Below are 12026 nucleotides of genomic sequence, written 5' to 3'. Positions count from 1 at the left end.
TTGACTAAATTTCTTTTTTCTTTCTCTCTTTTTTGTTTTTAACCCATAGAAATAACTGACAAACCATTTCAGTTTCTGTTGTTTTTTAGTGTCTCCTAAAAATACACAGATAGGAGTTTAAAAAACCCTTTTTATTGTAAACAAACAAGTTTCAGTTTGTATTAGTTTTGGTTTGTTCTAGAAATAAACTGGAGTTAGAAAAAAGTAAAAGCAAAACTTTCTATCTTAACAGAATATGGGCTCCTGTTTTAAGTATGTAAAAACCAGTGTAATTACAACAAGCAGTCACGTCCATTATTGTTTATAGAATTTTCCTATTTTAATGTATATCTTTCAGTGAAAGAATATGTAAGAATGTTTTTGGTGATTTATTTGCTAGACCAGTGCTGTTGCAGAAGCTCAAAAATTGATGGTACAAGCAGCAGATCTTCTTTCTGCCATTCACAGTTCATTGCATCATGGCATCCAGGCCCAGAATGATACCACAAAAGGAGGTAATTTTATGTTTTGCTTTTACTTTTATTTTCCATGAAGATTATCTAGTGTTTGATTTACTCTAAACTTGTTTAAGTCTGTCTGTTCAAACATTGGCTTAAAAGATTTAAAGTATGAAGTATATTTTCCCCATCTTTTAAATTTTCTTCTAGATTAACAACAATCCTTTTATAACCTGCTGTTTAAATTCAGGGTGGCTAGGAGAGCTCCAGCGACTCTCCCTCTTGCCACCTGCATTTGCTCCCCCACCTGGGTTGACCTAGGCCATAGGGTGGACGAAGGAGGAAAGGAGGGCCAACCTGGTTGATGATCAGCTGCCACGTGCCTGTGCAGTCTCACTGAGCCCCTCATTCTAGTCTCACACTGCCCCTCATTCCCATCTACTCCTATCTCTCCCACTCATTTCACCACACTGCTCCCTCTGGCAGCCGCATCTCTAGTCTCTCCGCACGCCTGCTCCTGAGTTCTTCCCCTATATTCTTCTCCCTCTGTCCCCCTTGCTAGTCTGTTTGTGTTCCATTTTGCTGCCCTGGTTTCTCTCTCGTCTCTCCCCAGCTCCCCAGCACTGGGGGTAGACACACACCCCATCCAGTAGCAAAATCCAACATATCAAAAAGCCCTTCTTGACTTTCCATCAGGGGCTCTAGGGTAGAAATACCACCTAGTGGTGTTCTCCTCTCTTTAGTTCAATAACTTAATCGATATCTTAATTAACATCTTAGTTCTACTTCTTAATATTAGTTATTTTGTATGGACAAAGTAAGAGAATACGTTGAGCTTATAGGGTGACTCTCCTGGGGACATCTCGCCACAGGCTCAGACTACAGTGCTCAGGCCGGATTAATCATTCCTAACCTTAGCAGGGTCCAAATCTAGTTATTGCTTTTTGTATCATGATAGCATTTGTCCATGAACATGCTCTTAACTTAAACAATTAAGGATATGGCACTTTGGCTAGGCCCATTTCGATCCCATGGTAGCATGTAGCTTACTGCTTGCCCTAGATCCATCTAGTCCCTTATCAGGACCCTGCTTTTGGGGTGCTAGGAAGTAAGAGCAATTGAGGCTTAAGAGAACAGATGCCCAAGGGTGAATATCATTCAAAGTCCATTAAGTCCCAAGTTACAAAAGCATAGCATTAACTTTTGTCTTGTGCCCATACAAAAAGGACATTGCTCTGAATTAACTATGCAAAGGACTTCTGGAGAAGAGAAAAGCAGTATTTACAAGTCAACAGAGCACAAGGAAAGAGATTAAAAATAAACACAGAGGAATGGGAACACTGATGGGAGTAATCCAATAAACCTAAGCTCCCAGAGGCAATGCTGAAAGGACAAACAATGTTATACTACACCTGTATCTTACTGTTTGAATATTTACCTTGTTACCGTGTCTGGCATTCATATCTTGATGTGAGCAATACATCCTTTTAATTTACTTTTAAAAGCTTTGATTACTGCCCCCCTCCCCCCTTTTTCCCCACCCCAGACTGGGGCAAGGGGTACACCCATACTGGGCAGTGCTCATGACTTCTGTCCACAGGGAGACTATAGGTGGTGCTGGGAATTCAACTGGGTTGGTAGCACACAAGACAAGTGTCTTACCATCTATACTATCTGGTCACAGTAAATTCTTTTTAAATCACCTCTTGCCAGTTGCTCCTTTGAAAGATCATCACCTCCTTTATGTGATCTTCATTTACTACCAGGCAGGCTTAGATAATTCTGTACTTCATAACCTCAACTGTAGCACTGTAGCACTGTCCTCCTGTTGTTCATCAATTTGCTCCAGCAGGCCCAGTAATGTTTCTGTTGTGAGACTTATTGTTACTGTCTTTGGCATATTGAATATAGCATGGGTAGCTTGCCAGGCTTTGCCTTGTGGGCGAGATACACTCGGTAGCTTGTCGGGCTCTCCGAGAGGGGTGGAGGAATTGAACTCAAGGATCAGCTGGGTCGGCCGTGTGCAAGGCAAACGCCTTACCCACTGTGCTACCTCTCCAGCCTGGGTCCAAGAATCAGATGGAAAATTTAAATCACTAAGACAAAAAAAAAAAAAACTCTCTCTCCCTCTCTCTCTGTGATACCTCACTTCCCTTAACTTCCGCTTTTGAGTGCTGGGACAGCCTCTTGCCCAGGAGGTGAGTGCTAGGATAACCAACCCCTGCCTGGGAGATGAATGCTGGGATAACCACCCCCTGCCCGGGTGGTGAGTGCTGAATAACCACCACCTGACAGGGAGATGAGTGCTGTGATAACCACCTCAACACATGTATTAAATGTCTGTGTTGTAACATCTTTATAGTACATTATTTTGTATTTAGTTACTTTTTTTTGTCTATGAGATGTACCTTTGGGGATTTTCCTATTTGTGTATATCTTCAGGAATTGTACACTTTTATTGTAAAAGTTAACATTTTAGATAAATATGTTGCCATTAAATTGCCCTTAAAAATTAATTTTCAGTTGAGAGATGGTTACATTGGGCAGTGCTCAGGACTTAACTTCTGGTGAAATTAGAGTTGGAGCATTGCCCGAAATTTCATTACTGACAGCCTATGAAATAAAATTAAAAATTAATTTTTCCTGGTTGTTGTCCTGTCATTAGGAAGAAGTCTTTTTGCTAAATAACATTGTTTTCCTTTTCCAGCTACCTTGTTTCTACAATAAACAACAGTTAGTGTCCTATTCCATGACTTAATTATTTAAATAGAATTAATTTTTGCTATATTTTGAGTAGTTATTTAGGGGTGGCATATTTGGTGGTGCTCCTGGCCACACTCCTTGCTTTGACCTTAGGGATCACTGCTGGTGGGGCTTGGGGTGCCAGGAGTTGAACCCAGGTCAGCTATATGCAAGGCAAGAGCCCTATGTGCCTTACTACAACTCCAGCTCCAATTCTTAATATTTTGTTTCCTCCCTTCCCTTTGTTATTGGTATTGTGTTGACCCAGGGTTGCACTCATGCTTCACTGTGGTGCTTACACACTTCATTATGCTCGCTGCTTGTTGCACATCGGATTGTAGGCTCATACACTTGGTCTTGGTACTTATCAAAGGTTGCACTTTTTCAGTTGTGTGTTTGTATGCATGCTGGTTGGTTGTCAGACTGGTTGTGGTACCTTTTTTTTTAGAAAATTTTTAAGATTTATTAGTGAATCACCGTGGGATAGCCAGAGATTGTATTATAAAGGCCGTGGTGCTTTTATAATATAAAGGTACATCTTTGGTTGTAGTACTTGCTAGGATCATTTACCTTTTCTTAAAGTTGTGTTTGGACTCACTTGACTGTGGTACAGCCAGAAATCATTGTGGAGCTGGGTGTCACAGACAGCAGAACTGTCAAACTCCAATACTGAAATTGCAGAGCTGCCAGATTCGATGATTAGTGTATGAGGTATATAATTTTTTTTTTAAGCAAAGAAAAAAGCATATATTTCATTCACTAAATTTTGTCTGCGGAAGCTTGTTGCAGTAAAAGCATAAAGTAAGGTACATATTATAGATACTGAAATATGCTTGATTTTACTGGTATAAAATTTTTTTCTTCTGAAATTATGTTAAATATTAGCAAAGAGGGACTATTTCTGGCAATGGACACTTTATTACATTATACATATAAATGTTACTTCGTTCAGTAAAAGCATTGGGGAAAACATTGCTTTTATTTATTTAATTTTGATTACCTTAATAAATATGTTATATTTTTCTTTATTGAATCATCATGAGAACAGTTACAGAGCTTTCAAGTTTAAGTCTTGGTCATACAATGATCAAATACTTATCCCTTAACCAGTGCACATTTTTCACCACCAAGAACCCCAGTATACCCCCCATCCCAACCCTCCTCCTGCCAGTGTGGCAGGTGAGTTCCACTTTACTCTCTATTTTGATTACATTCAATTTTTTGACAGAAGATCTACATAATTATTTGTAATTTATTTTCCCTCAACATTCAGACCTGCCAAGAAGGCATCATTAGATAATTTGCTTTCTATGGCTGATAATGAAGAGCATATTGAATTTCTGATATATTTTAGTAATAAAGCCCAGAGGGATTTCTGCCAGAAGCCACTGGGTTCTGAGATTAGTTTGTGTGCCTTTAGGATCATGGCCATTCAGGAGCCGGAGGAGCCATTTGTGGAAGGCAGCTCAAGGTCTTGTCGGCTCCGGGAGAAGCTGATTTCAGCCCCTATCCCGTGAAGCCCAGGGTGTATCGTCACCGCAGGATGGCCTTTCAGTCCAGTAGGCTCTGAAAGATGGCAGTCACCATGCCGCTGAGGGGAAAAAGGCTGAAGGGACAACGCCCTTCCCCCCTCCCCACCCCCCCCCCACCCCTTGGGGCAGCACAGGACCATAGCTTAGTCCAGAATAGGTATATAACTTTTGACCTTATGCTTACAGTGCATATATTGAAGTCCCTGAGCTTCCTCTCTGTGCACTGATGAATTGCTTTTCTTAGTTGAGTAGTATAAAAGACCATTTGTTTTAGGAAATAGTATTTATGTTTCTTTTAATTGTACCATGTTTATTCATATTTTATCATTTTCCCCAGGAGTGGGCAAAAACATATCTGACTGAAATCACTTATTATGTGGTATTCTAAAACCGTGGGACATAAAAAAAAATGTTGTGCATGGCTTTGCAGTGAATGTGTCCAGTGATACAGCTATAATTCTACAATACTTTGATATTTAATAAAATTAAATTTTGAAAACTATTAATTAAATTTTGAACAGTTTGATGGAAATCACTGTAATATATTCCTTCAAAATAATTTGCTGCATTATGTATCAAAGCTATTACTGATAGAAAACACAGTTTTTTCAGATTGGATTTTGATAGGTATATTTTTTAACCCATTTTTATTGTGGAATTAGAGTTTCAGTACTGTTAACTGTACTTTTCATGAATACATCTATCACTACACCCCTCATCAGAGTGCCTACTTCCCTTCCCAAGGACCCCTCAACATCCCACCCTCTCCCCTCTTATCCCCCCATCCTCTCACCATGTAAACTCGGTTTGGGAGACAAAATCTTCAGTTTTGGTAACTTCAATCATTTGTGGTACCTTTAGTATGTTTCTTTATTAATTCATATTTGGTGTTGATCTCTCGCTCCTTTTTTTAAAAAATATTTCTTAGTGAATCACTGCAAGGTAAAGTTACGTACTTACAAACTTTCGTGCTTGTATTTCTGTTACACAATTATCAAGTACCCATCCCTCCACCAGTGCCGATTTTCCACCACCAATGATCCCAGTATCCCTCCTACCACACCCACCCCATCCCTCTTTCCCCACCCTGTCTCTATGGCAGGGCATTCCTGTTTGTTCTCATTCCTTTTGGGTTTTGTAGTTTGCAATAGAGGCATTGAGTAGCCATTATGTTTGATCTATAGACTACATTTGGCACGCGTCTCCAAACACCCTTTACTTGTTGTTCCCTGCCCTTTCCCCCAGCATTTGAGGCCGGCTTCCAGGCCTTGGAGTAAACCTCCTTTTCCTTATCTCTACTATTCTTGAGTATTGGTCTTCCATTCTGATACTTTATATTCCACAGATGAGTGGAGTCATTCTATGTCTGTCTCTCTCTTTCTGACTCATTTCACTTAACATGATACTTTCCATGTTGATCCACTTATATGCAATTTTCATGACTTCATCTTTTCTAACAACTGCATAGTATTCCATTGTATAGATGTACCAGGATTTCTTTAACTAGTCATCTATTCTTGGCCACTCAGATTTTTACCAGGTTTCGGCTATTGTAAACCATGCAGCAATGAACATACAAGTGCAGATATCATTTCTACCATACATTTTTGCCTCTCTGGGATATATTCCCAGATGTGGTATTGCTGGGTCAAATGGGAAAAAAAAAAAAAAGAAAATAATGGTCATCAGCATGTCTGCGTTTCAACAAGCTGATAGAAAATAGTGGAGTCTCTGTTCAATGACAGACTAGATATTATCAATTGAAGAAAATACCTCAAATATAGAAGTGTCAAGGCAGTAATAATTCATGCAGAGCAATAAAAAAGGAAAATAGTGTAGATGACTTATAAAATTGTCTGAAGTGTATTGTTATGTGGGGTTCAGAAGAGAGAAAGGGAAGAAAGTTTTAAAGAAAAAATGACTAAAAACTCACCCACCTTGGATGTGGGTGGGAAACAGTTATTAAGATGAGGATATTCAAGAGTTCGCAAAGAAGAGGAACATCAAGAAAACCATACTGATCTATAGTTGTCAAAGGTAAAAGGTAAAGGTAAAGGCCCTCCCGTTGATCGTCGATTTGCTCGAGCGGGCCCAGTAACGTCTCCATTGGAGACTTTGTTGTTACTGTGTCTGGCATATCGAATACTCTCGGTAGCTTGCCGGGCTCTCCGAGAGGGGCGGAGGAATCGAACTCGGGTCGGCCATGTTGGCCGCTTGTAAGGCGAACACCCTACCGCTGTGCTATCGCTCCAGCCCACCCCAATTTGTTCAAAATAGAGTTTGAGGGCTGGAGTGATAGGACAGTGGGGAGGGCATTTGCCTTGCCCACGGCCAACCCTGGGTTCAATTCCATGCTTCCCATATGGTCCCCCAAGCAGCACCAGAAGGAATTCCTGAGTACAAAGCCAGGAGTAGCCCCTGACATCATTGGGTGTGACACAAAAAAACAAAACAAGAAAACAAGAAAAACAATAGTTTGATACAATGTTCCAACATCAATCCCACCAGCAGTGCCCCCACCCATTCCCTCCTACACCCCAGTGCACATCTTTAACAGGCACATTTTATTTTTTTATATATATATTTTTGCTTTTTGGGTCATACCCGCTGTGCTATTGCTCCAGCCCCATCAGGCACTTTTTAAAGTTTCGTTATTGTACTTTGACTCATGCTTACAGTGTGGTTGGCTTTGTGGTTTAGATATATACATATATAAACCTCTTTATCACCTGTATGCCTGAGATCCCTGACTGCTTCCCTTCTTAACCTTCAGTCTGCCTCATCTTCCTTCTCCCATGCTGCAGAAATCTTGCCAGCCAGAGGGAGAAGGGATTGTGGATTGATACTATTGAGAGAAAAAACTGCTGACCTATTTTTCTGGCGAAGTTCTCCTGAATTAAAGAGTTTCCAGACAAACAAGATATAGGGAGAAAGTTATGGTTGTCTTATACAGGGTAGTTACAGTGTTCTCAGTTCATGAGATTCAAGAACAACAGAGGCTTAAAAATAGCTAATAGAAACCATAATAACCTCTGACAAGACCATACAGAAAAATATTGATTGTGAGTGTGATTTTAAGAAGCAAAGAAACATACAGATAACTTGTAACATTATGAATAGACTGTTCCCTGTATTTTTACTGCTTGGACAACTTATGATTTGCAGTACTAAGTTCATAAATTACAACTTCCTAAGGAAAAGGAAAAGGAGACTGTGTATTAATGTATTTATGAATATATACACACACATGCATATTTATATGTGGATAGATAACAGATATGCAGTCTTCTAGGCCTTTGATATGTTTGGATACTTTATCCTGACTCATATTTTGCCCTTTAACTAACATCATCATTTGGTTATTTCCTTTATCTTAGTTTCTTCTTTTAGTTTTTGGGCCACACCTGATGTGGTCAGAGCTTACTCCTTAGGGATCACTGATGGAGGTACTCAGGAAAACCATATGAAGTGTGGATCAGACCTTACCCACTGTACTATCTTTCCAGACCCTATCTTCTTTTTTTTCCCCAAGTTTTTCCTTTAGTTTTCCCATGAATTATATGCTTCTCTTCTGAGTTATAATTATTGTATTGCTCAGCTAGGGAATCCCAAAGATATTTGGCAGTGTTTGGGTCCATTTTTTTTTATATATATATAATTGATTGTGGGGGCCACTGGTTCCTACACTTTAGTGTAGACAAAGAGCTGAGAAACAGTGATGGGGAATTATTAAGGGCATTTGTCAGGCTAAATAGCTTATGTGTAGGTAATTACTTCCAAAAGTTAATAGTTTCACAATGAACTTTTATATTTTGTGTAAAAGTGAATGTAATTTAGAATATATTGTATTTCCAATTAAGTTTTTTTAAATGAACATAAGTAACATGTTTTCTATTTTTATTTTAAATTTAAAATACATATGTTAATAAAAATATTTCTTACTATGTGCATAGTAGAGTGGTTTGGGGAAAATAAGAGTACTTTTTACTATTTAAGTACTTGGAGTCTCTGCATTTATCATTAAGACTCAAATATCTTTGTTTAATGATAAAGAAGCTTTAGAGTTTGGTGTTACAGTCTCCAGCAATTTTATGTTGAGCATGTATATGCTGTTACTCAGCATGCTTGTATTCAGTGCCTGGTATGAGCCAAATGCTTAAATGATTAGTGTAGGGCACACCAAAGAAGAACCTGCAGAAGGGCAGATGATACAGTTCCACACAGAGATGTGCTTTGCAGGCAGATTGGGAAAAGATCAAGAAGAGAGAATTCGGGTTATGTCAAATTTTTCATGCTAAGAACAAGGTGGTAGATTTTCCAGATAGACTACATTGTATGTGAGAGGCCTAAAAGCAAGAACATAACATTTGTGTCTGTGCTTGCTTATAGCTAAGAGAATTTAGGAAATAATGGAGCATTTTTTTTATTCTTGTACAGACGTAATGTGTTGAGAATTTTTAAAAACTCATTTAATGACATTACCAGACATGAAATTTGTTTTTGGTATTTGAGTCACATATGTTAGTGCTCAGGGGCTGCTCTCCTACACAGTCTTAAGGGTTTTCTCCCAGCAAGATATCAGCCTGGGCCTTCTACCAGCTCTTTGAACTGTCTCCTCAGCACCAGACAGCAAATATTTTTAAATGCAAAATTTATATGGTATAATGAAATGTTAATCTAATTGGAGAAATAACTTCTGGGGTAGAAATCTAATCTACAACACTAGACAGAATTGACATGTTTATATGTTGCCTAGTATTTATTTAAATTTAAACTAGTTCCCATAGAAGGCAAAGCTTTCTGAGGTCACACTCACCTGTCACTGGTACCACTGAGGGCAGGGAGAGAGGCAGAGGGTGACAGACTGCCGTATATGGAGTAGACACACTTGTCTGTGCCTTGGAAATGGGTTTTTACCCAAAAATTAGGAGTCAGAATCTTTTCCTGAAGCAGTGGTTGCCAGTGTGACCACCAGTTAATCTCCATCCCTCAATAGAACACCCCTAGATATCTCCCTTACTGTGGGATGGGAGAGCGTGGAAGGTGGGGTGGGGGTGGGAGGATTGCTAACAATGAAGTGAAAAAGACACGTAGCCAGACTATAAAAGGAACTATAGTAACGCAAAAATGAAAAACTCAACTTCATTGCTCTGAAGTTCTTAGAGCTGGCAAGCACTGCATCCATATCCAAGAAACCTGAAGTACCAGCTAAAAGAGATGCAAATAAAAAGTCTTAAGACACATCTAACCAGAATGACAAAAAGTTTAGATAAAAATACAATACAGAAAACAGCAACAACAAAGAAATTATATACAAAGGAGCATCCTTAAGGTTAACAGATTTACCAAACGAAACTCTCTGGGCCCAAAGACAATGATGAAATATAGTAAGGTAAAGGTAAAGGCCCTCCCGTTGATTGTCGATTTGCTCGAGCGGGCCCAGTAACGTCTCCATTGGAGACTTTGTTGTTACTGTGTCTGGCATATCCAATACTCTCGGTAGCTTGCCGGGCTCTCCGAAATATAGTAAAAACTCAATAAAATGAACGCTTCACTAGGGATAGTCTACCCAACCAGCCTCTCATTCAGATTTGAAGAACAATACAGTTTCATAAATAAACTCAAAAACTTTGTAGACTCAAAATCATCTTTACAAGAAGAGCTAAAAGTGTTACTTTAAGATAAGACTAATCCCACAAACATGCCAAACTCCTGCAGAGACATGGCACAAACTCTATGACAGTAATGTCTTTCAATGTCAATGGTCTAAATGCACCAATTATAAGATACAGAGTGGCAGGATGGATTAGAAAATTGAATCCAACCTTTGACTGCAAGAATCACAGAAAGTCAATTGAATAATTAGAGAAAACACAGACTCAAAGTCAACCCTACAGCTCTCTCAGAAAGGAAGGAGTGACCATACTAGTATCAGACAACGTAGACTTCAGACTCAAAAAGGGTATCAGCGACAGTGAGGATCATTTCTTAATAATCAAGAGATTTGTCCATCAGGAGGAACTCATACTCCTAAACATATATGTACCTAAGGAGGGACCAGAAAAATATTTAAATGCTAATAGACTTGAAGAAAGATATTGATAGCAACACATTAGTAGTTGGAGCTTTTGACACCACTCTGTCACCTCTCAATAGACAAATAGACTAATGCTCAGTAAGGACATAACTTGCTTTAAAGGAAGAAATGGAAAAGAGGGGTTTAGTAGTTTATAAAGGGTCTTTCATTCACAAAAGGCCAAATATATGTTCTGTTCTAATGCACATGGGACATTCTCCAAGATAAGACCACATGCTGGGACATAAAACTTACCTCCACAATGACAGGATAAATCATGTCTTCTCAGACCATGATGCAATGAAAATAGAAGTTAATCATAAACAGAAAGGGAAAAACTAACACTTGGAAATTAAAAGGCTCATTACTAAGCAACTCATGAGTTAGCTAAATCAAAGAGAAAATTAAGAGTTGTGAAAACAAATGTGAATGAGGGTACTACCAACCAGAACTTGTGGGACACAGCAAAGTTGTGTTACAAAGAAATAGCTATATAGCTCTGGAAGCATTCATCAGGAAGGAGGAAAGGGCCCACAAAAACTTACAATCTAAGAAACTGGGAAATGACCAACAAAAAGAGCCCAAGTCAGGCAGGAGGAAAGAAATAATAACACTTAGAGCTGAAATTAACGAGCATTAATCCACCCCAAATTCAAACTCACTAAAACCAAGAGCTGGTTCTTTGAAAAAATAAACAAGCTCTCTATCATCCAGTCTGCCGCCATGTTGACATGCTGGCTCTGCTCCACCAAACTACAGCTAAATCTCTCAGGAGATGCACTCCAAACAGTGAAACCTTATGGAATTGCTGATTTCTGCTACTGAAAACCCCAGGGCGCGCATGGGAGATAGACTAATACCCACCAAGTGAACCCTTCGACAGCAGGACTTACCTCCACCACTATAGCTACACCAGTGACTCAACGCCACCGACTCATGAATATTCTCTGCAGTGCGACCAATCTCCAGATAATATCAGGTAATGGTGATGCTCAGGCTGAGAACGCTAATGTACTTTTTGGAGTCAGGGTAGGCAGCCTCTCCCCCACCCCTTATACAACTGGAAGCCCCAATAGTCCTGCTGCCTTGTTGGATCTCTGGCCCAGACCATAGATCTAGAAATGTCTGGATAGCACGGCCACATACCTACTGAAGCAATAAAAAGCTTAATAAATTCTCAGGCAGGGAATTACTTACCCTGGAATCAGATAAAACAATTTTACATAAATTTATTTTCTA

At 39.3% G+C, this 12026-nt stretch overlaps 1 protein-coding gene across 2 annotated transcripts in view; it reads left to right on the top strand.

Moving 5' to 3' along the window:
* NAA35 (N-alpha-acetyltransferase 35, NatC auxiliary subunit) overlaps positions 1–12026 on the top strand; it is a 76417-nt gene that overhangs the window by 20755 nt on the left and 43636 nt on the right. For both annotated transcript variants that reach the window (XM_056122538.1, XM_056122536.1), the window contains exon 11: positions 380–494. In XM_056122538.1, the coding sequence (XP_055978513.1) occupies positions 380–494 (115 nt within the window). The remainder of the gene's footprint in view (positions 1–379; positions 495–12026) is intronic.

The sequence above is a fragment of the Sorex fumeus genome, unplaced genomic scaffold, assembly GCF_029834395.1.
Source record: "Sorex fumeus unplaced genomic scaffold, SorFum_2.1 ptg000046l, whole genome shotgun sequence".
NCBI classification, from domain to species: Eukaryota; Metazoa; Chordata; class Mammalia; order Eulipotyphla; family Soricidae; genus Sorex; species Sorex fumeus.
Note: the sequence above shows the minus strand (reverse complement) of the source record. Positions and strands in the feature narration are given on the sequence as shown.